The following is a 27,192-nucleotide window of genomic DNA, read 5'->3' as shown; positions in this document are numbered from 1 at the left end:
CTATATCATAGATGTAAATGATATGGCTGCTGGAACGAGGACACCCAGCCCTGGGTTCTGCCGTCCCTTCTGCTACATTCTGTAAATTCCCAATCCATTTTTACTTGAGATTACTATTAGTGACTGATATTTCCCTGGTATATTGGAAAGGCGTCTTACTTGCCTGCTTTAGCCCCTATATACCATAGATGCAGACTATATGGCTATCATGGGGCCATTGAAGCGAGGGCACCCAGCCCTGGTTTGTACCAACCCTTTGCAATATCCATGTTACTGGAGATTACTATAAATGACCCATATTTCACTGGTATATTGGAACGACATCCTTAAGATTTAATTGTCTGCTTTAGCCCTATATACCATAGATGCAGACTATATGGCTATCATGGGGCCATTGGAATGAGGGCACCCAGCCCTGGTTTGAGTCATTCCTTTTGCTATATTATCGTTTGCCAAAACAAAATCTGGATCATGGCACGTGGTAAAACGCAGCACCTGAATTCATGGCCCATTTTGATCTCTTCTAATTAATGCAATTTGGGGAATTCTGATCCCATGCACAGTTTGTATTTATATGACAGCCACAAAAATGCAAAATACACAGAAGCACAATTGCTTGTGGTGAACTGCACCCGAGTGCCACTAGATATAGCACAGTATGCCTCCAATATAAATAAACTGGAATTAAGGAATCTGTAGAATTGAAGATTGAGAACATTTGCACTTCTTAAATTGGATGAAAACTTTATTGTGAAATTTGGATTTCAGAAGATGTCACCGCTAAAGTTATCATTTCTCACAATCCCCTTTTGGTAACCCAACGCGTTTCCACTTCAATGGAATCTATCACTACTGAAACTATCGGTATGTCTGTATAGGTGCTAATACAATTGATATGCCACTTCCAAGCTTGACTTCTCTGGCACATTGGATGTTTACAAACAAGAAACATTATTGTTGTACTGTCAATAATACAGATCACTTAATTAGTAAAATTGTCCTTTTGTTATGAAAACCCCAGCAAGTATAGATCATCTATTTCTACATGAGAGATTATATGAATGGAAACTAATGGAAAAGGGGCGTCCAAATGCTAGAAAAGCAACTCCATAAAATGCGTATTTATTGTTAATTATCTTATGTTTATCATTTAAAATGTAAACATTCTTCTATACATTACAATAAAGAAATGTCAGATTTTACATTTCGTGAAGAAAGAAATACGGCTTTGTGAAAAGTTCTCAAACAGTTTTGCAAACACTTGAATGAATGCATATCACTTTGCATATAGAGCTGCCACCAGGTCCCTTTTCGCATTAGTCAACGTCTCCTTTTTCTATAATAAATCAATTAGTCATTTTCTGTTGTGGATGATTCACTTCTTGCCAAATAACCGCCGATTATTTCCTAATCTGACCTATTATTAGCCAAATTGCAAAATGCAGAAGGAAAAGAATACAGAAGTGGCGGCCTCTTACTACGTTGGCATCGATGTGGGAACATCCAGCGTCCGCGCAGCTTTGGTGGACCAGTGCGGGGTGGTGGTTGACCGGGCGGAAGAAGCTCTGAATATATGGGAACCTCAGCCCGACCACTATGAGCAGTCTTCCAATAACATATGGACAGCGTGTTGTGCTGTTACCAGGGTAGGTGCAGTGTCATAACTGGTGTAAAAAAATAAAATAAAATAAAAAAATTAACCTTTACAAAAATGGAGGAGAAGCGAGCTACTTCCCGATTTACTGATATGATCAATGAACTCTCCAGTTTTTATGTTTTTTCCAAAGCCATACTGATTCTCATTCCAGCAGGTAGAAAGTATTTCAGGCAATGCTCCGCGAGTAAAAATATGCAAATTAGCTCTTCTCCAGAAGGAAGAAAGCTGTATCTCTAGCGCCATCTATTGGAGGTAACTAGGCAATGCATTGCTTTACTAACACGCCTTGTTATGTATTAAGGATGCTTTCACATTGCATTGCGGCCCTTGTTCTGTAGCCCCGTTAGGGCTCAAGTCCGAACCCCCCGCCAAGCATAGACTATAATGGGGCTGGCAGAGCAAATGTGCATTTTTGGGAGTGTACGTCTATTGGAGGCAAACACTCAGACGCATTCTACTATTCAAAAATGATGCACGTTCACTCTGCTGGCTCCATTACAGTCTATGGCGCAGTCAGCGCATATCTCCATATCCCAGGGAATTCGGACATAAGCCCCAATGGGGTCATCAAACGGGTGCCAGTACCCAATCTGAAATCACCCTAAGGTTCTCCTATGGTTCAGACATTCAGATTTATTCCTTCTGGAGGAGAGACAATTTGCAATTTTTTTTAAAAAAAATTCCTTGTAACCTTATGGGCTACAGGCAGGGTCTCACCTAAGCATGATGCAAGAGACAATGAAGCCAGGGAGAGATGAAAAAGTGACGGAGAGGGGCTCCCGGGTGACCAGATGACAAAAGAGCTCCTTCAGGTGAGCCAATATGGCTGCCGATGGTCATGATGGCCTTAATCTACCTCTGCGCCCCATACAGTTACACCCCTGGAACGAGGCTTTTATACGCTGATACACCTTCCTGTATTTCCAGAAACCTGTCATTCTCCTTATTTAGGGAATTTTAGGCATTTTCATATTTAAAGGGGCCTGTCAAGTTCTCTGTGCGTCAACCTCACCATTTGACCTCTTCTCCCCTCTGACCCCATTAATGTCCAACTTCCTCTGAGAAACTGCAGTAAACTAGAGGGGGGATCACTTTGAACTTATGGGAAGGCCTGGGATAATATAGAGGTCTTGTCACTAAGTAAGATGGGTTTGATGGGACTTAACAAGATAATTGGCCTCATTAGTGTAATTGTTTTCTAGCAGTCAGCCAAAATGGCCTTGTTGATGATAGAAATGTTTTCCTAGCTGGTTCCTGCTGGTTATACTGGAATCCTGCACTTCAACATAGTGACAACCACACTCCATTCATAGGCTTCATATCCAACCTGTCTGGGCCTGCGTGCAGTCTTTTGATATATTCCGCCATTTTCAATTTCCTTTGGTCCTTACAAAACTTCTAGAATTTGTCAACCAACTTTGCAGAGATGATTTAGATATTTATCTTATGCAGCTGTCAGTCTTCAATTTATGAATCGGGGAGATCTGGCTGAGCACCGCTTGAAAACCCTTTAAAATATAAAATGATTGCATGATGTGAAAGATTATTATAGGATTAAAAAATCTTTAAAAAATGACAAAAATACGACAGCACCGCACCTCCAGGTTGTGATTGGTATTACAGCTCAGCTCAAATTAAAGGAGCTGCAATACCAACTCCAACCTGTAGGGGAGTGTGGCACACTTTTGGGAAGAAAGCAGCCATGCGTTTGTAATTTTATACTTCCCCTTTAAATAATGCTGCATATGGAGCTGCAATTTTTTGGATCTCAAGTACTTGATCTTTTGTAGTTTTTATATTTTGTGTGCAATCGTTCTTTTAGCCACTAGGGGGCCGCAGGTATGGAGGGGTCATCATAATAATGGCTAATAATAATTATAATGTCTGGTCATGTTAGAGTTCTATTTTATAACGTGGATTGTGTTACAATATCTATAGAATCTCCCCTTTATATTATTATAAATAAATATGTTACTAAATATATATATATATATATATATATATATATATATATATATATATATATATATATAATGTACAATTAACCCTTTTCGGGGTAGAATATTTATGATAAAGGTCTCTGCCCCTTTTAAGAAATCCAGCAGTTGAATTATTCATGGTGTCGGCGGTAGGCCGGTCAGCTCTCTGCTGCATCGATCACTGTGTTCAATCATTAATGAGTTGTGCCAGGAGCCCAGGATTAAGCCCTATATACAGCAGGAGCACAGGATTAAGCTGTATATACAGGCCAGGAGGCCAGTGTTACATATGTCACTTATTATAGGGGCATGCACTGGTCAGGACTGGAGATACAGACCATCCATGGAGTCTTTGATTTAACAAAATAGACTTTTTCTACCATAGAGTTTGAAAAGAGTCTAAAATAAAATGTAACAAATGAGATATACACTGTAGCTGTTGGATGACTACATCTCCCAGCATGCTCCAGTTTGGAATACTGGGAAGTATATCTCAGTGTATACATCGGTCTGGAGGATGTAGCTCACTTCTCTTATTTGGAGAAATACATATATTTGCAGCCTGGATCGTAACTACAGAAAGAGAACGATAAGACATGAAGTATATGAGAAATGTAGTTGGTATTTCATCCTGACACTATATAACGGAACAGAACATAATAACGGAGGTCTTGCTATAATAATATTAAAAATATATTATTCACTTGGCTGTTGTGTTGCAGAAAGTCGCCCAGTCGGTGGGAAGCGGTCGGATCCGTGGCCTTGGATTTGATGCCACCTGCTCCCTTGTGGTTCTGGATAAGCAGCTCCAACCATTAGCAGTGAATGCAGAAGGTATCATAAAACCATAACAGAACATTTCTATAGTCTGGCACTGATCGTCCCATCCCACTGTTCATGGACATTCCTAAAAGTCATTTTAGCATTATTAATTTTAATCTAGTATTATCTGGAATTTTCATGGCTCTGGGATGGACATAAAATCTTGCATTTCCATTGGGCGCAATGAGCTAAGAACTGATCTGCATATTTTTCCATAAACAGCGCCACTCATACTAATGGTTGTGTCTGGTATTGCAGCTCAGCCTTACCTTAAATGGTACATTGGAGACAAAACTGTTAACTGTTAAACTGTAAAGTGCTGCGGAATATGTTGGCGTTATGTAAATAAATATTATTATTATTATTATTATTATTATTATTAAAACCAAAGTACCCCCCATATGTTAACCAGGCATTAAACTTCAAAATGTCAGCGTCCCAGTGTAAGCGTAGCAATGGTGTCCCTGCTCTGTGCCGCCTGCGCCAGCTCGCTCTGTGTGTTAGGGGAAGAGGAGTCGCTTGGATTAGGTCAGTTTAATCTTTATTTTTTGCAGGGGTGGCACAAAGGTGGCATTATTTACTTTAGATAGGGCGCTCAGGGGGCATTATTACTTTTTATTGGGGAACAAAAAGGGCATTAACATTTTCTAATGGGGGAATTAGTGTGTTAAGGGGCATCATTTGTATAAAGGGGGCACTAAATTGACATTATTACTGGGTTAGGGCGCAATGGATGCTGGCAATCCATGGTACCACACTGTAACAGACAATAAGTACTGAAATTATATTTGTGCTGATGGGAAATATTAGTTCTGTACAAGTTTGCAGTACAAAAATGTTGCAATTCGCTTACAGCAATTGGAGATCTTGAAATTTGTGACAACTTGAAATGCAAAGACAGGTAGAAAGTTTCAAAACTTTTTATTATACTTTATTTACCCATATCCTAAGTATCGCTTTCCTGCTGGAGTCTTACAATAACTTGTAATATCGTATTACACGGAAATATGTATTTGTGAGAGCGCAATTAAACGTCATTACTGTTACTGGTAAGATGATCTCCTCACCCCGAACATCTGGCCCCCGACTAGGCGTCTGTGTTGTCTTCAGATTTGCACAGAGGTGTTGAAATATCTTGAAGAATGAGGTGTTGTATCAGGTCTATCTAAATACACCGAACATCTCTATACATCATAGTGATAAATTGATGCCTTGTCAGTACTGTGCGCAGACTGTAGTGATTGGGGGTCACTGGAAGCAGCTTCATTACCTGGACTTTCCACCCACCAACTAATCTGTGGAGTTTTTATGTAGGATGAGAACAATCATTCTTTTTATTGCAGCACTGTATCTAAACTTTTAAAAAAACAACTTTGCCAGCAGTCTCCAATAAAAAAAAAACTGCACACCGTTTTGTGTCTACAGCTACTGTGCAAGTTTATCTGTCTCCATAGTAACAGACAACAAACAAACCAATGTGTAGTCTGATCCCGCAGACATACTTCTTTTTGTCTTTCCACAACTTCCTACTAATGTAACAAAAGTAAATTGTGTTAGGCAGAAGTAGGGCTCAGATAAAAGAGCATATGACTGCAGGATCACTACCGAGGGATTGTTTGTTGTCTGTTACTTTGGAAACATCAGTTTTAGATACAAAATAGTGGTATTAAATGAAGACTATTTACAAAGCTGCTTTTTTTTGCACTAAGGCAATAAAGTAAATGGTTGTAAAGGTGAACAAAGTCTATAAATGCACCATCTGGAGGTATTCCGCTAGTGAAGCAGCAGCAGTACCCTGCTCTTTTACCTGCCCCTCTAGTTATCGCCATTAGGGCTCGTGCACACCACCATGTTTTCGGTCTGAGTACTATCTGTTAAATCAGGATCTCCCTTGGACCAGTGTCATTCAATGGGGAGGTGCAGATGAATGATTTTTTTTCACTGATCAAATTGGGATGTGAAACGACTTACAACATGTACAATTTTTCTCTGTAAATCAGATAAGACTCGCCCTTCCAAGTTTAAGGGTGCAATAAAAAAATTGAATGCTATACAGAGCCACAGGAAGGCATCTGACTTTTACGGATACATTGCATTTGTTTAGCATAGGAAACTGTAAATGATTATTAGCAGCTCCTGTAAAAAAACGGATTGCACACGGATGACCCTTCTTGCAAGGGAGGCAGCTACAATTATATTTAGAGTTACATTTCAAAGTGGTTGTGCTACAAATGACATTTCTCAGTTTTCTATACTTTGTGTTAAATGCTAAACAAATCACTTTGTATAAAATCCTTCTATGATCTGGCTATATTATCTATGAGAGGTGGCAAGGGCATGATTGCTGGAGAGGTCCCAGCGCTAGGATCCCGCAAGTCATGAAAATGGGGGCACCAAATTTCTCATGCCAGAATGCAGCTATTACGGGCAGTCGGGCACACTGTGTGGGACGGCTGCTCCTCTTACCATCTGCATGAATGGTGGCCGCACATGCGAACTACAGCCCAATTCGCGAAAGGCTTTTGGACAACTATTTCCAAAATCAATGGAATCCTAGAGATCGGTCCCCCAGCGATCATACATTTATCATGTATCTTGTGGATAGGTGATGGATATTATGTGTGTCCCCTTTAAAGTGACATATCGGAAAACAATATTAATGTCATATTCATAGCACGTACCAGATATTTCTGATACATGATTGAATGGCCACCAACCAGAAAAAAGGTGGTTTTATCCAGTGGCGTAACTTGAAACTCATGGGCCCCGATGCAAAAGCTCCAATGGGGCCCCCAAATATTTTAAATCTTTAATAGCAATAGTCTTTTTCTATAGGCCAAAGGGACTTTTAGGGCCCCCTAGGCTGCAGGGTCCGGGTGCCATTGTAACCCCTGCACCTGTTGTAGTTACACCCCTGGTCTTATCACATCCAACAAACTTGAAGGTGCAGAATGGCAGAATGAGTATTCACGAGGTGCGTTCACTACATAATTCAAAGAAAAGCAGTAGGGCTATGTCACCTTTCTGTCCACAGACTATACCTGTTCAAGCGTCAGTCTTCACTGTCATTCTTTTATTCTATTCATGAACAAGTTGGACCAGGATGATCAATGCTATGTTCTTCCCAGACGGGTGGGATAATTTAGAGCAAAACATGTTGGAATAAATCTGATTTATATAGCAGTCAGTGCTACGTATGCAACTACTCTGTGCAGGCGATTTATATCCTGTTATTTATTTATTTATTATACTCATATAGCGCCATTAATTCCACAGCACTTTACAGACATTATCATCACTGTCCACCATCTACATTTCCCATCAGTATGTCTTGGAATGTGGGAGGAAACCGGAGAACCTGGAGGAAACCCACGCAATCACGAGGAGAACATATAAACTCCTTGCAGATGTTGTCATGGGTGGGATTTGAACCCAAGACCTCAACACTGCAAGGCTGCAGTGCTAACCACTGAGCCACCATACAGTGCTAACGTAACTTAGCCACCATGCTAATATCTTATTAATGCATTACATTATTCTTATAATTAGTTTCATAACCTGAACTTATTATTTGACTAAGGTGACCATAATCGGAATGTGATCATGTGGATGGATCATCGGGCAGGAAGTCAAGTAGAACGGATTAATAGAACCAAACATGGTGTCTTGCGTTATGTTGGAGGCGTGATGTCTGTTGAGATGCAGCCACCAAAGCTTCTTTGGCTGAAGGAAGTAAGTTTCTTAGGTTGGCTTCTATTTATATCCTTGCATTGAATATATTCTAGCTATGTTTCAGTATATTGAGAGCATGTTTAGGGTGTGTGTGATTGAATGGGGAGGAGAATTATTATCATTGCCCCACCCCTGAGGAACATATCTAGGCCAAAGAGCACTGAAGTGCTGTTCCCAACACAGCAAGCTGTTAACTGTTCATTGGATAGGTGATACCTTGCTATTTCCAGGGGGTCCCACTGATCTTGAGAATGAGGCTTCCTTACAACGAAGAAGTGGATGTGCATGTGTGCCATCATTGTCTATATGACTGATGGCCAAAGCAGAATACTGAAATAAAAAACGACTCACTACAGGACATAAATTCAAAAATAATACCAGAAAAAGAACCAGTCTTACCAATGCCAAGTCAGTGTCAGGACTCTGAACATTTTTTACCTTTTGTGCATTACTGCCCTTTTCCAAGATGGCGTCTTTGGTCTCATGTGCACTGTGTCTTTCTGCTATAAAACTCCACCCCAGCCTTCAGGCTGTGCTAGAGTATTCTGCCTTGCATCCAGCTCCTGACCTCTGATTACTCCCTGGCTATATACCTGCTCCTGTGAACCTGTGTGGTGATCCTGTTACTCTGCTCTGAGTTCCTGCTGCATACACCAGTTTCCAGTAATCCTCCTTCATCTGCTGCTCGTATTTACTTCCATCTGCATTTGCTGGACATGTAAGCTGTTTCTGCTCTGCAAGAACCTGAGACTATTACCCAAGGCCTCCCTGGTTGAGCTAAGATATTATTTGAACTGCCTTATAAGCTTATCTATCTGTGCCTGGACTAAGTCAAGGATTTATTCGTGTCAAGTATCCTCAAGAATAATTGTGCTTCATAGACTTTCTGCATGTTTGCATTTTCCTCTGAAGTTTCCTATAGACTGCTGAGCTGCGTTTAATATTTACTCCAAGTGTTGTGGACTTGAGTTTCTCTCTGCACCTGTTTGAATCACCGTGTGATAATATAGACTTTTGTCATGTCCCACGACTTGGGAAATCATTCAATGTTTGCATTGTTTGTGTTTTATCCTTCTTTCTAGGCAGAAGTTTGCTTTTCCCTGTATTTTGTCCCAACTCTCTCACTGTAGTCCTGTGATGTATGTTTGTTCACGCCCTTATTCTCCATTTTGTCATCATCACCATATCTGTATGCATCCTACTGCATGTACTCTGTTGAATATTCCTTTTTATCTGCTACTTTCATCATAATACAAGAATTTCGGTTAAAGCAATCCTCTTTTCCTGGAGTCTTCTTACATGAGATCGTGGCTGAGTTAAGCTATCTGATAAATCGGTATGAACGTGAGTACAGGTCAATACGGAAGCGCCCAAAAGAATAGGTCTATCCAGGCACCACTGCGTTCTACATACCCATGAGTCAGAATAGTAAAAAGGAATAGCCTGCCTTCAGAGACAGTAACTCAAGGTCTGTGCTGAACCTCAGTGGAAAAGGACCTTTCCCAGATACACAGTAACCCAGTTCCCAGCCAGACCCCAGCGTGCATAGAAGCACACACTGCAGATAAACAGTGAGAAGTATAACCCTCATCATCCACTCTTCCTGCCTGCAAACAAATCATGTCTGAAGCGAGGTATACAATGTCCCTACCAGACTTACAAACACAGGAAAGAGACCTAGATCCCCATCCACCAGCTAGTGAAAGAGGAAAACGTACAGTTAAACCTACATGGAAAGTCATGGAGAATTTAGAGACTGAAAAATGTGTTGTATATAGTGATGTGTCTTCACTGTGGGAGAAAGTGCTGAGTCACATAGACACTGTATCAAGGCCTGCTTCTCATGAGTTACCACTAGAGGGAGTCCTAGAACAATTATGCACAGCATACCAAAGGTATATGGAGAAGACTGACCAATACATTATTCTCCTGAAGAAACTGAATCTGCCAGAGACTTTAAAAGAATTGCAAAGTTTCCAGCAGCTTAATTCTGAAAGGGACTGCACCGTACGTGACATTAAAACCAAGATAGAGGCTAAAATTGCACGGACACCAGATGCATCATCTCGCTCATCCAAATCGTCTAAGCACTCAAAACGCTCATCTAGGTCAAGTTCATCAAAATATTCCACTCTCAGCCAGCAGCTTATAAGGGCACGTGCTAAGGCAGAAACGTCTAAGATACAAGCAACCTTTGCGCAAAGGAGAGCAGAAATGGATGCAGCCACAGCACAAAAGAGAGCAGAAATGGAGGCAGCCACAGCACAAAAGAGAGCAGAAATAGAAGCAGCCAGAGCAGAAATGGATGCAGCCACAGCACAAAAGAGAGCAGAAATGGAGGCAGCCACAGCACAAAAGAGAGCAGAAATGGAGGCAGCCACAGCACAAAAGAGAGCAGAAATGGATGCGGATGCAGCACGCAAGGAAGCTCTGGAGAAGGAATGTGAGCACGCAACAGCCATGGCGGAGTTAAGGATCCTGGAGCGAGCTATCAGTGGGAGTCAAAGAGACAGCATCAGTTTGTGTGAAGTGGAGGCGGAGGACCCTATTGAACGCACAAGAGACTACGTGCTAAGCCAAAATGGCGAACAGCAGATCATCACTAACACTCCTGATGGCGTTCATGCTTCTCCAGGACACCAGGATGCCGATCCACTTACAGAACCCTACACTCAAGGTCAGTACAATGCTCCCAAACTTGAACTTCCTTCGTATTCCAGTATGCGCCAAGACCATGCATCTCATCAAACTCCACAGGCTATTATCTACACGCAACCCAATATACCGGCAGGTCATTATACTCTCGACAACCGCACAGTACCAGCTCCGCATGTAGCAGAGACTATACCCACCAAACCGGTTGCTGGACTAAATGCATATGCCACTCCATACTTACCCACATTTCAAGGCCAAGACGTCTCCACTCCTATGTACAACACCGCTCAGCCCACATTCGTGCATCCTAAGTCAGAAAGAACAGACATGTCCGACTTCGCAAGGTACATGATTCGCCGCGAACTTACTAAAACCGGTCTCACAAGGTTTGACGACCAACCTGAAAATTACAGAGGTTGGAAAAATGCCTTTAGAACCGTAACTAGTGACCTTGGCATCACTGCTGCCGAAGAGCTGGACCTGCTAATCAGATGGCTAGGACCACAATCCACAGAGCGTGTCAAGAGACTCAGGTCTGTACATACCAGTAATCCAATGGCTGGTCTCATGGCTGCATGGGAAAGACTAGAGAAAAACTTTGGCAGTCCAGAAGCCATAGAGGATGCACTGTTCAAGCGTCTACAGAGTTTTCCAAAGATATCAAGCAAAGACAGTTCAAAGTTCCTGGAGCTCAGTGACTTGCTGTTAGAGCTCCATCTGGCCAAGGCAGACACCCACCTACCTGGCCTCAGCTATCTGGACACTGCTCGTGGAGTAAATCCCATTATCTCCAAGCTACCGTACAACGTACAAGAAAAGTGGACTACACTAGGGTCAAAATACAAGAAAGACCATCAAGTGTCATTTCCTCCGTTCTCCTACTTCTGTGAGTTTATAAAAGATGTGGCAGAGCGCAAGAACGACCCAAGCTTTTCCTACCAAGAATCCAGTGGCCCAGCTTCACCTCCTTCTAAATACGTCAGCGCACGCTCGAACGACAGAAACCGCAGGGGTCCAGTGTCAGTGAAGAAGACGGATATTCTTCCCTTACCAACACCAGCCCCAGACAAGAGTAACAAAGGTGAAAAGATAGAGAACCCAAATCGTGAATGTCCCATCCACAAGAAGCCACATCCCTTAAAAAAGTGCATCGGCTTCAGGAAGAAACCGCTCCTAGAACGCAAGGAGCTTCTAAAGAAGTTCGGGGTATGCTACAGATGTTGTGCTTCTACTGAACACCTTGCTAAAGACTGTAAAACTACAATTAAGTGCATGGAGTGTGACAGTGAGGACCACGTACAAGCACTCCACCCATTCCGTCCTGACTCTACACTTACTCCTTCCCCCACCACGAGCCATGGCGGGGAGGACGCAGCTCAAACTGCAAGCCATACCACAATATCTTCTTCATGCACAGAAGTCTGCGGAGAAGACCTCTGGGACAAGTCCTGTGCGAAGATTTGCCTGGTGAACGTATATCCCAACGGTCACCCAGAGAAAGCCGTGAAGGTGTACGTCCTTCTGGATGATCAGAGCAACCGATCACTTGCAAGGTCAGAACTCTTTGATATGTTTAACTTAAAGGGAAATGCCTACCCTTACACCTTAGGTACCTGCAGTGGTGTTACAGAGGTTTATGGGAGAAGGGCCAGTGGTCTTACAGCGACATCTCTCGAGAACACCGTCGAGATACCGTTACCTACACTGGTCGAGTGCAACCAGATTCCATCCAATCGAGAAGAGATCCCAACGCCAGAGGCTGCTCTTCATCACCAACATCTCAAGGGGATAGCAAACAAGATACCAGCCCTCAACAACAGTGCAGATATCCTGATTCTGCTTGGCAGAGACATTCTCCGGCTGCACAAGGTGCGTCAGCAAATTAATGGACCACACGATGCACCATTTGACCAACGCTTAGATCTAGGCTGGGTAATCATAGGCAATGTTTGCATACACAAGATGAAGAGACCTAACAACATCTCCTCTTACAAGACACACATCTTGTCAAATGGTCGCAGCACCCATTTCCAACCATGCCCACATCACTACTGGGTGAAAGAGAAAGTGAGCAACACCAAGTGGCAACAGGAATCCTTCAACAACATGAACACACTCCAGTCCTGGGAAGAAAACCTCGGGTCATCAGTGTTCGATTCCACAAGTAATGACAACAAGTTGGCACCCACAAGGGAAGATAAAGAATTTATAAAGGTTATGGATAAAGAATTTGTTCAAGACGACTCCAACAGTTGGGTAGCTCCTTTACCCTTTCGTTTCCCAAGAGTGAGGTTGCCGAATAACCTGCAGCAAGCAACTGCAAGGTTCTCATCCTTAAAGCGTACCCTAAAGAGGAAACCAGAGATGGAGAAGCATTTCATTGACTTTATGCAGAACATCTTTGACAGAAATCATGCTGAACCTGCGCCACCACTGAGGGAGGGAGAAGAATGTTGGTATCTTCCATCCTTTGGTGTCTATCACCCTCGCAAGCCTAATCAGATCAGAGTGGTGTTTGACTCCAGTGCTCAGTTTGAAGGCCTCTCTCTCAATAACCTGCTCCTAACTGGGCCCAACCTGAACAACAGCCTCCTTGGAGTATTGATCCGCTTCAGACAAGAACCTGTTGCCATAATGGCCGACATTCAGCAGATGTTTCATTGCTTCATTGTGAAAGAAGACAACAGAAACTATCTTAGGTTCCTATGGCACAAGGACAACAACGTCAACAATCAGGTCATAGACTACCGGATGAAGGTCCATGTCTTCGGCAACAGTCCCTCACCTGCTGTGGCGATCTATGGACTGAGACGGACAGCCCAGGAAGGTGAGAGAGAGTACGGTTCCGATGCTCGGCAATTTGTAGAGAAGAACTTCTACGTGGACGATGGGCTCAAGTCCTTGCCCACAAGCGAAGATGCAATTGACCTACTCTCCAGAACACAGGAAATGCTATCCACATCAAACCTCAGACTCCACAAGATTATCTCTAACAGTCAAGAGGTAATGAACGCGTTTCCATCTGAGGACCATGCCACAAACCTAAAGGACCTCAACTTGGGTTCCGATGTTCCTCCAACACAGCGCAGCCTTGGTCTACTGTGGGATATCAAACGGGACACCTTCACTTTCCAAGTGTCACCCTATGACAAACCCTTTACCAAACGAGGAGTCCTATCTGTCATAAATAGCATCTATGATCCTCTCGGGTTTGTAGCACCCATCACTATTCAAGGCAAGATACTGTTAAGACAGCTTACGGCCGAGAACACGGATTGGGACACCCCGCTCCCAACTCAGAAACAGCAAAGGTGGGAGGCGTGGAAGAAGTCTCTGAAGTTCTTAGAGCAACTCCAAGTCCCACGTTGTTATTCTCCAAGATCACCTTTGACTGCAATCAGAAGAGAAGTCCATATTTTCTCTGACGCATCTACAGAAGCCATAGCCGCAGTAGCTTATCTGATGACCTTAGGAGCTAACAAGGTACACTGTGGTTTCATCCTGGGTAAAGCCAAATTAACTCCAAAGCCTGCACACTCTGTACCCAGACTCGAGCTTTGCGCTGCGGTATTGGCAGTAGAAATTGCTGAAGTTGTACAAGACGAAATGGACATTACAATTGATTCCTTTACCTTCTACACTGACAGCAGGGTGGTACTCGGGTACATTCACAACCAAACAAAGCAGTTCTATACATATGTGAGCAACAGAGTAGAGCGCATCAGAAGTTTTTCTACCCCTGAGCAGTGGCATCACATCTCCACCGATTTAAACCCAGCCGACCGAGGTACAAGACTCGCAGCTGCTTCTAAGCTTGATGACAACATGTGGTTAACGCCTCCCAGTCTCCTGTACGAAGATTTCTGTGCGAACAACACCAAAAATGCTTATGAGCTGGTGGAACCAGAATCTGACAAGGAGATAAGACAAACTATCTCTGCTCACTATACTTCAATGACATCTAGGCAAGGTTTGAAGTCTCATCGTTTTGAACGCTTTTCAAGCTGGTCCTCCGTTGTACGAACTGTAGCTCGTCTCATTCACATTGCTCGCTGTTTTACAAAGGACAAGCCCTCAGGGTGCCATGGTTGGCACGTGTGTAAGAGTCGTCTTACTGCCGACGACATAGACCATGCCGAACAAGTTATCATCAGGTGTGTGCAACAAGAAGAATATTCACATGAGATTGGCAGTATTACCAAGGGAGTCAGCGTGTCCAAAAACAGCACTCTACTCGACTTGAATCCAGTAGTCGATCATCTCAAGTTTCTAAGAGTGGGAGGACGTTTAAGTAAATCAGACCTATACGATAAGGAGCAGAACCCTATCATCATTCCAGGTCGACATCACGTCACTACTCTGTTGATTCGGCACTATCACGAACGAGTACAGCACCAAGGCAGACATCTTACTGAAGGTGCCATCAGGTCTGCTGGCTTGTGGATCATGGGAATGAAGAGATGCGTTTCCTCAGTTCTCCATAGATGTGTCAAGTGTCGAAGGTTACGAGGAAAACACCAACAACAACAAATGGCGAACCTCCCAGCAGATCGACTGAGCATGGACCAACCGTTCTCATATGTTGGTGTAGATGTCTTCGGACCATGGTCGGTTGTTACCAGGAAAACCCGTGGAGGAGCCGCGAACAGTAAGCGGTGGGCTGTCCTATTCACCTGTCTCAGTATCCGTGCAGTTCACATCGAGGTTATTGAATCCATGGATACCTCCAGCTTCATCAATGCCCTAAGAAGATTCTTTTCCATCCGGGGACCTGCTAAGCAACTCCGGTCCGACTGCGGCACAAACTTTGTAGGAGCCTGCAAGGAACTGCAGTTTGACAACTTCTTGTCCGACAATGGATGCACTTGGGTATTCAACCCTCCACACTCTTCACACATGGGTGGATCTTGGGAACGCATGATTGGTGTTGCACGAAGGATCCTTGACTCCATGTTGCTGGACCATAAACTTCCCCTTACTCATGAAGTTCTGGTCACCTTCCTCGCAGAAGTGTCAGCCATAATAAATGCTAGACCTTTGGTTCCAGTATCATCCGACCCCGATGCTCCAACGATACTTACTCCAGCTACACTCCTTACACAGAAGATTGGAGCCGCTACAGTCCCACCTGGGAATTTCGATAACAAGGACATTTACAAACGTCAGTGGAGACAAGTTCAACACCTGGCTAATGTGTTTTGGCATCGCTGGAAGACCGAATATTTACACTTGCTTCAAAACCGTCACAAATGGCAGACGCCCAGTCCCAATCTCCAAGAAGGAGACCTTGTTCTCTTAAAGGACAAAGAGGCTCATCGTAATGACTGGCCAATGGGACTTATCACCAAGGTCCTACCCGGTGAGGACGGAAAGACTCGTAAGGTAGAAGTTAAGGTGACAAAAGGGGGCTCTACCCGAACCTTCTTCCGCCCGGTCACTGAACTCGTGCTGCTTCTACGTAAGGAGGATACCACATGAACTGAACATGCTCCTGGACGTTGTTCACGGCGGGGAGCATTCCTCCTCATTCCCCAGTTTATTGAATGTTGACATTTTCCATTGGATTGAACCCTTAACATTCCCATTGGATTCTGGGTTGGTGGAAGAGTTTGCATGTTTGCGGCTTCCCCAATCTGAAGATGGGTTTTATATACTTGAACTTATCTTTCGGTGTGATCTACGGGTCAACAACAACGAGTTGGACTTAAAAATCTTTTATGTTTTATTATTGCATGCACGTTTTTCTTCCTCTTGTTTTTTCAGGTTCGAACGACTTCGAAGAATTACGGACATCGTGAAATCCAAGGATTTCAGACGGGGAGTGTCATGTCCCACGACTTGGGAAATCATTCAATGTTTGCATTGTTTGTGTTTTATCCTTCTTTCTAGGCAGAAGTTTGCTTTTCCCTGTATTTTGTCCCAACTCTCTCACTGTAGTCCTGTGATGTATGTTTGTTCACGCCCTTATTCTCCATTTTGTCATCATCACCATATCTGTATGCATCCTACTGCATGTACTCTGTTGAATATTCCTTTTTATCTGCTACTTTCATCATAATACAAGAATTTCGGTTAAAGCAATCCTCTTTTCCTGGAGTCTTCTTACATGAGATCGTGGCTGAGTTAAGCTATCTGATAAATCGGTATGAACGTGAGTACAGGTCAATACGGAAGCGCCCAAAAGAATAGGTCTATCCAGGCACCACTGCGTTCTACATACCCATGAGTCAGAATAACTTTACCACTTATAAAACTGTGTCCTGTAGATGTCTTGTTCCACGCAAAGAGTGTTCTGAGTTATCCTCTATAATTATTACAGTCAGGCTACAAATGCACTAGCAAGGTGCTGCAGACCCCCCATGATAAAGGAAGGGGCAGCAGCGGTGCAAAATGCTGATGGAAACAGCCACTAACAAAGCTACCAATTCATGGAGGGGGTGGCTGCCTAATAAAAAATGCACACAAGTGAGACTTGCGTAGGATGACAATCACACAGGTACATGTGATGTAGAGTGTCTTGCTTACAGCCTATTAATGATGCCCATACTATTAGATAAGGCGGGCTGTCCAGCACTATATGAGTGCACCCCACAAGGACAGACGCCCCAGGTCACCCAACCAACAGTAAAAGGCCGGGCTGCATCCTACAAGAGCTGAATACTTCTCTTGTCTATCAACAGCAGTTCCATAGACAGTAAAAAGAACAGTGGGACCCCCAGATATTAGCCATTTCTCTTTTATCATATTACCAGGTGATAATTTGAAAAGTTGGGAGAATACTTTTTTGAAGACGTCTTTTGGGAATACAAGCTAATTGCTTATTGGTGGGATTGAGCTTAACAAAAGTGGATAATGTTACAGAAATTGGGCCCCGAACGATCATATATTGATTGATAGCCTACACTAAGGATAAGCACCAAGCTATCCTTATAGAAATCACCTAAAAAAAAGTAAGAAAAAAAAACAAGACCAAAAACTTTCAGTTCCAAAATAATTTACTGGTAAAAACATATTCAAACATTAACTAAAAGTAAAAATTGAATTTACTACAAAAAGTAGTGAAAAAAGAGAAATTCTTCTTCATCCGACAATTTTTTTTTATACATTTCAAATTGCATACTTGTTGTGGTCGTCATTCCAAAAAGTTAACCAAAAGCAAAACTTTTGTTTTTGTGTTCAGACCAACATTTTTTTTTGTATTTTTTTTTTTTTTTTTTGGCCGCCGTTTCAGACTTGATCTCCTCCACTGTCATCTTAATGAAAGCCATGTGTAAAATAAGTGGCATTGGCTTCAAGCAGAGGACGTTGTCTCCTTAAAAACACAACGAAATGCGTGGCAATAAGGTGTAGACAGGCCGAGGTCGTGAGGAATAAAAACCTGAAGACGCACTTGACAGCCTCACGTTAATGGGGTGTAATTAACATTACTCGGAGAGGGAACGTTTTCTTGAGAGGTGGATATCAATTGTGTAAGTCCATTTGCTCTCTCCATTACTTAGCCAGAATAAATCAGCTCCTTGCAGCTTTCTGCCTGAAAGTGGGGAAGATTTATGTCCTAAAAACGCCTGGTGAATAAGACTCATAGATTATGTGCCGCCGCTGGACTGCTTTATATTACTGCCGCTTATGAATATCCTTCCTGTGTATTTTTTGCTATTTTTCTTAGGGTTGTTTTACATTGGACACATTTTTGGCTATCAATAGTCCACTTGGTGATTATTTCCAGGAGAGAAGACGGTCAACGTTGATTAATTGTCTCTTACAAATCTGTCATCTGTCAAAAGAGGGGTAAATCTAAAAAATGTGTTTTTAGCCTATAGCAAGTCAATCGGTGCTCGTTTAACCCCTCCATGTCAGGGCAAATTTTAATTTTTGATTTTTTTTCTCCCTTTCTTCCAAGACTCTTAATTTAAAAAAAAATATATATTTTTTTTCCTTCAACGAAGCCGCATGACGATTTATTATTAGTGGGAAGAGTTGTCGTTTTTATTTACACCATTAACGTTATCATGTGATGTACTGGAAAATGAGAAAAAAAGGGGGTGAAGTGGTGAGATAAAAAAAAGCGATTTATTCTATTGGTTCACTGTCCGCTAAAAATCACCTGGTAATGTCAATACGATTATGAAGATACCAGATTGGTGGGTTTCTGTTTTCCGTTTTACTGCTTTTTAAAATTCTGAAGTTTTTTTCCTTTTTTTGCGCGTTTTTCTCAAACTCAGAATTTTTTTTAATTTTATGATGATGGAGCCATATTTGTTAGTAATATTTTAGGGCACGTATGATTTTTTGATTGCTTTTTGCTACTTTTTTAGGTGTTAAGTGCGACGGCCCAAAAAAAACCAAAACCCCCAGCCATCAGTATAAGTCTACGTTCACATTAGCGTTCGGCGCCGCAGCGTCGGGCGCCGCAGCGTCGCCGCATGCGTCATGCGCCCCTATATTTAACATGGGGGCGCATGGACATGCGTTGTGCTGCGTTTTGCGACGCATGGCCGCAAGCGTTGGGCGCAGAGAACGCAACAAGTTGCATTTTTTTTGCGTCCAACTTTCGGCAAAAAAGGACGCATGCATCGCAAAACGCAGCGTTTTAGCGTGCGTTTTGCTGCGTTTTTGTTTGCGTTGTGCGTTGCGTCGCCGACGCTGCGGCGCACAACGCAAATGTGAACGTAGCCTAACACAGTCAGGGATGTATAGAGGGGTAGCTCCTAATTTCACTCCATAGCTACACGCCGGACATCCCATTGCATAGGAGAGTTGCCAAGATTCCTTGGGTTGTTTAAGCCCCCTCTCCCAGGAATGCACCATTCCTCTCAATAACTTCCCACTCCATACCAAAATACCCATTTTTGGGTGGTGTTTGCATCCCTACCCCATTTTTGCCCCAGATATGCCGGGAAGTCATGGCCATGTGGCCACTACATCCATACATATACAATGGATGTCAGGAAGGGGATAAATGTCTGTTCATACACACAGATTCAGGATCATTCTGTCCCTTACTGCATGCATCTTGTCGGCAGCACATCTCTTGTATATGTGGGAAGACGTGCTGCCAAGAACGGTGACTTAGTGGCCCTCATAGATTGTCTGTTTGGCGACATATTTGCAATGATTGGGAATGAGCCTATTACATCAATGCTGTACAACGCCATGATATGTAGCACGCAGAACTAGGCCCCAAATCAGAATTAGCGTCCCTCAAAGGCCATGTTTCTTCAAAAGCCATGAGACTTATGACAGATATTTCATATGGCCTTTAGTTAGGACAGAGCTAGATTATATAGGGCCGACATCGCTTTCCATTACAAAGGTAAAGCTTCTGAGAATAAATTTCCGCATACAGATGTAGGCCTCATTTTAATACATGAAACTGTTTAGGTTACCCATAGCAACCAATCACAGCGCAGCTTTCATTTTTTAAACAGCTCTTATAAAATGAAAACTGGGCTGTGATTGGTTGCTACAGGCAACAAAGACAATGTGGAGGAGCTGAAATGCAAAGGGCCTCTTTCGTTATTTAAAACTCTGATGGCCCATAGCAATGGGAGAAGGCAGCAAAGTTTTGTTGCGGTATCTAAAAATGATCTACTTTTCTAAGCTCCTGATTGTCAGCAATGTTTTATGATGCAGAAACATAGGAGTAAGACTCGTGACACTGTGTAATAATTTTTCCAACCAGGTTTATAGTAACTAACCAGCAGGGTGAAGGGATTGGAGTCGCACCCGGGCCCCGGACACTAGCAGGGGCCCAGAAAGTCTTTTTGGTCCATTTGAAAAGACTATTACTATTAAAAACCTGCAATAGTTGGGGGCCCCATTGGAACTTTTGCATTGGGGCCCACAAGTTTTAAGTTACAGCACTGCTGACAAGCAAAAAAAACAATGATTGCAATCTCCAAACACTGGATGTAAATGACTAGATAATGAAACGGGCACCGTACGTCCAGAATGAAAACGAAAAAAAAAAGAGAAGAAAAGAATGGACTGAAAAGACGCACACCACATAATAGAAATAAATATAAAGCTGGGTGACCACCATTATATAAAGCTGGGTGACCACCATTATGGAGGATTGAAATAAATATAAAGCTGGGTGACCAGCCTTATGGAGGATTGAAATAAATATAAAGCTGGGTGACCAGCCTTATGGAGGATTGAAATAAATATAAAGCTGGGTGACCAGCCTTATGGAGGATTGAAATAAATATAAAGCTGGGTGACCAACCTTATGGAGGATTTAAATAAATATAAAGCTGGGTGACCAGCCTTATGGAGGATTTAAATAAATATAAAGCTGGGTGACCAGCCTTATGGAGGATTGAAATAAATATAAAGCTGGGTGACCAGCCTTATGGAGGATTGAAATAAATATAAAGCTGGGTGACCAGCCTTATGGAGGATTGAAATAAATATAAAGCTGGGTGACCAACCTTATGGAGGATTTAAATAAATATAAAGCTGGGTGACCAGCCTTATGGAGGATTTAAATAAATATAAAGCTGGGTGACCAACCTTATGGAGGATTTAAATAAATATAAAGCTGGGTGACCAGCCTTATGGAGGATTGAAATAAATATAAAGCTGGGTGACCAGCCTTATGGAGGATTGAAATAACTATAAAGCTGGGTGACCAACCTTATGGAGGATTGAAATAAATATAAAGCTTGGTGACCAGCCTTTTGGAGGATTGAAATAAATATAAAGCTGGGTGACCAGCCTTATGGAGGATTTAAATAAATATAAAGCTGGGTGACCAACCTTATGGAGGATTTAAATAAATATAAAGCTGAGTGACCAGCCTTATGGAGGATTGAAATAACTATAAAGCTAGGTGACCAGCCTTATGGAGGACTGAAATAAATGTAAAGCTGGGTGACCAGCCTTATGGAGGATTGAAATAACTATAAAGCTAGGTGACCAGCCTTATGGAGGACTGAAATAAATGTAAAGCTGGGTGACCAGCCTTATGGAGGATTGAATTCAATATAACGCTTGGTGACCAGCCTTATGGAGGATTGAAATAACTATAAAGCTGGGTGACCAGCCTTTTGGAGGATTGAAATAAATATAAAGCTGGGTGACCACCCTTATGGAGGATTTAATTAAATATAAAGCTGGGTGACCAGCCTTATGGGGGATTCAGTGGAGCCATTTTGTCACCCAGCTTTTTCAATTCAAGGACTTCTAGTTGGTGGTTTTGGATGGCGGGGGCTCTGCGGGTACTCGGGGATTAATTCCCACATACGCTATTAATTTTACAGCTTCCTGAGCTGACATAGGAGAAATATTTCAGTTTTATGATAATATCATTCAGATCCATTTTCAGCAGTCATGCGATACGCTTTGTGGCGAAATAAAATCTGTGAAAGGCTGAAGTTCTCCCTCGTCTGCTGCGCTCCAGCTGGACGCTCCCACATAAGTGATAGCTCGGCCTGGCAGGAGAACACACAAGCCTTACAATTAGTATCTGGCTGCAACCCATTATCTATAGGACTCTGCAGCGTCCATTATCATAATCTCCCCGTGTAATGTAGGAACATATAATAATGGCTCCTGCAGAAACACATGGACACAGAGGAGAAGCAGGCAGATAAGGTCATGTTATCTCACAGGCCTATGTAGAGACATGACTGCCGGTCACTCACTCCATCATCCTCCGGAGGACATGACAGCTGCCCGGCCTTCTTCTGCTGAAAACTGAACATCTGCTAATTGCTGCTCTCCACCTCCATCAGTCCTAAAACTGCTCATGACTCCTCCATAACTGCATTAATTAAAGGGAATTTTTACCACCCTGCAAAATGTAGGTCCAGACTCTGATGGTTGACAAAAAGGCCAGGTTCACAGTCTGTGGCCGCTCATGTTCTCCCCCCCCATGTCTTTATGGAGCTTGTGCACTGGGCACAGTCATGGGGAACAGATAAGGGTCTTCCTCAAACTGTTCCCTCAAGGCTGAAGCTACAATTGTCCATAATGTCTTGTGCTGAAGAATTAAGATCTCCCATCACTGGAACTAAGGGGCCAAGGCAGCTCCCTGATAAACACGTCCATATTATTCTCCTTCATCTGTACGGCGGTTCAATGCAGTCAGGGGGTAACATTCTCCTGGAATCACCAAACCCAGACTCCACCATCAGAAGCAGATAGAGAAGTGTGATCCATCACTGCACAGATCATATTTCCTCCAGAGTCCAGTGGTGGCGGCTTTACACCACTCCATCCGACGCTCGGCATTGTGCTTGGTGATGTACGGCTGCATGCAGCTGTTCAGCCATGAAGCTCTTGGTGGGGGCGCAGTGTTTCTGATGATACCAGTGGAGGTCTGGACTCAGCAGTTTTAGGGTCAACAGAGCGTTGGTGACTTTTCTGTCTTCTGCTCCTCAGCACTCAGTGACCCCGCTCTGTAACGTTACGGGGTCTCATCTTCGTGTCCGAGTTGCCGTGGTTCCTTCCACTTCTCAGTAATATCCCTCACAGGTGATGGGGAAAGATTCACGAGTGAAGAAATGGCATGGACGGACTTGTTATCCCGGTGGCTCCTATTACAGGACCGCCCTGGTATTTGTTTTTTACCACCTTCTGTTCTGTCACATGTTAGTAAAGGCTGATGACATGGTGGTGGTGGGGGGGCAGATGTTGTACACAGGGGTGCAATGGGGCTCGAATGTTGTACACCAGGGGCAAAGGTGTCAAACGGTATACACCAGGGCAATGGGGATGAATGTAATACACCAGAGGGCAATGAGACTGAATAAGGAGCCGGAATTCAGTGATTAAGACGTGTGTCCTAATTCATTTGACATCATAAGGTATTATTATATTGATCAGTGAGCTCTGTTTTTCTGATACATAGTTCCAAATCCCCTGCATAGATTTCAAGGTACAATAAAAAATCCTGACTATTTGCAGTCACCACTATGGGGAGCTCACTGTATACTGTGATATCATTCAATTATACATGTATAATCAGCATTCAGTGAGCTCCATCTAGTGGTGACTGCAGGGAGCCAAGATTTTATCATTTACCTGTATGGATATGCAGGTGATTTGCAGCTTTATATCAGATAAAATATATATAAGAAAAACAAAACCTGTATATGTGGAAGAATGGTAGGAAAATAACAAAGTAAACGATGGTCATTCAATTTTAAAGAGAAGTTCCATTCTCTGTTTAATTTTCACCAATACCCCATTGTGAGAGTCCATGTCATCAGGTTTATGGGCTTTTCCTGGGTGTAATGTGGCCCCAGCTGTGTAAGGAATAACCAATGAGCAGTGGGGGAAGGGAACTGAGTGACTACTACGCAGAGCTGATATGTCTATTTGGTTCTATATTCCAAGAATTTAGGTCCGGAATGCTGGAATAAGGCTGGACACTTCTTTGATCTACCAGATTATTTATCGTGGAAAGCAACCGGAGATCTCACCAGGTACGCTTGCATTGCTTGTTTTACTTACTGATTAATAATGCGAAAAATTTTTCTGAATGTCCTTTTCATCAGCCTCATGGTGGAGCACAGACATCTAGGAAGAGCTTCTTTTAGGCATTTGTTGGTCCCTACTCAGAAATGCTAAGGAGAGGAGGAGTGGGGGAAGGGAAGTGACAACTGCACTGAGCATATTACTAATTTGCAAAAGTGGTTGTCACTTTTCATATACTCTATATAGTGCAGCTGAACTGTAAAACAGCCCTGAGTACTGACTACTAAATATGTATAAGGCAGTCATTGAGAACGACAGATTTGTGACCTTCCTTTCATTCTACTCTGACGTATAGATTTTGGCAAGTACTAGCATTGTGGTAGATCAAAAGTTGGGATGCCCCCACAACTTGTATTTCTGGAGGGGCGCTGTAATATCAGAAAGAAATGTTTAGCCAGACAGGTTGTGCACTTTCGTGGATGTTTTTTTTCTTAAATGCATGTTGTTATGGTTCTCAATGGCAAGAGAACATAGCCCAGCAAACATAAGAACTAGCTCTTGGAAGGATGGAAACTAAACTGACCATGAACTAAACCTGCCGCACAACTAACAGTAGCCGGGTAGCGTAGCCTGCGTTTTATCCCTAGACGCCCAGCGCCGGCCGGAGGACTAACTAATCCTGGCAGAGGAAAATATAGTCCTGGCTCACCTCTAGAGAAATTTCCCCGAAAGGCAGACAGAGGCCCCCACAAATATTGGCGGTGATTTTAGATGAAATGACAAACGTAGTATGAAAATAGGTTTAGCAAAATTGAGGTCCGCTTACTAGATAGCAGGAAGACAGAAAGGGCACTTTCATGGTCAGCTGAAAACCCTATCAAAACACCATCCTGAAATTACTTTAAGACTCTAGTATTAACTCATAACATCAGAGTGGCAATTTCAGATCACAAGAGCTTTCCAGACACAGAAACGAAACTACAGCTGTGAACTGGAACAAAATGCAAAAACAAACAAGGACTAAAGTCCAACTTAGCTGGGAGTTGTCTAGCAGCAGGAACATGCACAGAAAGGCTTCTGATTACAATGTTGACCGGCATGGAAGTGACAGAGGAGCAAGGCTAAATAGCGACTCCCACATCCTGATGGAAACAGGTGAACAGAGAGGATGATGCACACCAGTTCAATTCCACCAGTGGCCACAGGGGGAGCCCAAAATCCAATTTCACAACAGTACCCCCCCCTCAAGGAGGGGGCACCGAACCCTCACCAGAACCACCAGGGCGATCAGGATGAGCCCTATGAAAGGCACGGACCAAATCGGAGGCATGAACATCAGAGGCAGTCACCCAAGAATTATCCTCCTGACCGTATCCCTTCCATTTGACCAGATACTGGAGTTTCCGTCTGGAAACACGGGAGTCCAAGATTTTTTCCACAACGTACTCCAACTCTCCCTCAACCAACACCGGAGCAGGAGGCTCAACGGAAGGCACAACCGGTACCTCATACCTGCGCAATAACGACCGATGAAAAACATTATGAATAGAAAAAGATGCAGGGAGGTCCAAACGGAAGGACACAGGGTTAAGAATCTCCAATATCTTGTACGGGCCGATGAACCGAGGCTTAAACTTGGGAGAAGAAACCCTCATAGGGACAAAACGAGAAGACAACCACACCAAGTCCCCAACACAAAGCCGAGGACCAACCCGACGCCGGCGGTTGGCAAAAAGCTGAGTCTTCTCCTGGGACAACTTCAAATTGTCCACTACCTGCCCCCAAATCTGATGCAACCTCTCCACCACAGCATCCACTCCAGGACAATCTGAAGATTCCACCTGACCAGAAGAAAATCGAGGATGAAACCCCGAATTACAGAAAAAGGGAGACACCAAGGTGGCAGAGCTGGCCCGATTATTGAGGGCAAACTCCGCTAAAGGCAAAAAAGCAACCCAATCATCCTGATCTGCAGACACAAAACACCTCAAATATGTCTCCAAGGTCTGATTCATCCGCTCGGTCTGGCCATTAGTCTGAGGATGGAAAGCAGACGAGAAAGACAAATCTATGCCCATCCTAGCACAGAATGCTCGCCAAAATCTAGACACGAATTGGGTACCTCTGTCAGAAACGATATTCTCCGGAATACCATGCAAACGGACCACATTTTGAAAAAACAGAGGAACCAACTCGGAAGAAGAAGGCAACTTAGGCAGGGGAACCAAATGGACCATCTTAGAGAAACGATCACACACCACCCAGATGACAGACATCTTCTGAGAAACAGGAAGATCCGAAATAAAATCCATCGAGATGTGCGTCCAGGGCCTCTTCGGGATAGGCAAGGGCAACAACAATCCACTAGCCCGAGAACAACAAGGCTTGGCCCGAGCGCAAACGTCACAAGACTGCACGAAGCCTCGCACATCTCGAGACAGGGAAGGCCACCAGAAGGACCTTGCCACCAAATCCCTGGTACCAAAGATTCCAGGATGACCTGCCAACGCAGAAGAATGAACCTCAGAAATGACTTTACTGGTCCAATCATCAGGAACAAACAGTCTACCAGGTGGGCAACGATCAGGTCTATCCGCCTGAAACTCCTGCAAGGCCCGCCGCAGGTCTGGAGAAACGGCAGACAATATCACTCCATCCTTAAGGATACCTGTAGGTTCAGAATTACCAGGGGAGTCAGGCTCAAAACTCCTAGAAAGGGCATCCGCCTTAACATTCTTAGAACCCGGCAGGTAGGACACCACAAAATTAAACCGAGAGAAAAACAACGACCAGCGCGCCTGTCTAGAATTCAGGCGTCTGGCGGACTCAAGATAAATTAGATTTTTGTGGTCAGTCAATACCACCACCTGATGTCTAGCCCCCTCAAGCCAATGACGCCACTCCTCAAAAGCCCACTTCATG

The 27,192-nt window shown here is 43.4% G+C and overlaps 1 protein-coding gene across 2 annotated transcripts in view; it reads left to right on the top strand.

Annotated features, from left to right (window-relative positions):
* Window positions 1–27,192, top strand: part of FGGY (FGGY carbohydrate kinase domain containing) — a 184,919-nt gene that overhangs the window by 7,014 nt on the left and 150,713 nt on the right. The window contains exons 2-5 of one of the 2 annotated variants that reach the window (XM_077276886.1): window positions 1,428–1,646; window positions 4,359–4,470; window positions 8,039–8,190; window positions 24,190–24,278. In XM_077276886.1, coding sequence (XP_077133001.1) covers window positions 1,440–1,646; window positions 4,359–4,470; window positions 8,039–8,190; window positions 24,190–24,278 — 560 coding nt within the window. In that variant the 5' untranslated portion in view covers window positions 1,428–1,439. The remainder of the gene's footprint in view (window positions 1–1,427; window positions 1,647–4,358; window positions 4,471–8,038; window positions 8,191–24,189; window positions 24,279–27,192) is intronic. The other variant, XM_077276887.1, reaches the window with a different exon arrangement.

The sequence above is a fragment of the Ranitomeya variabilis genome, chromosome 8 (assembly GCF_051348905.1).
Source record: "Ranitomeya variabilis isolate aRanVar5 chromosome 8, aRanVar5.hap1, whole genome shotgun sequence".
NCBI classification, from domain to species: domain Eukaryota; kingdom Metazoa; phylum Chordata; class Amphibia; order Anura; family Dendrobatidae; genus Ranitomeya; species Ranitomeya variabilis.
This window is presented reverse-complemented; position numbering and strand designations above follow the sequence as displayed.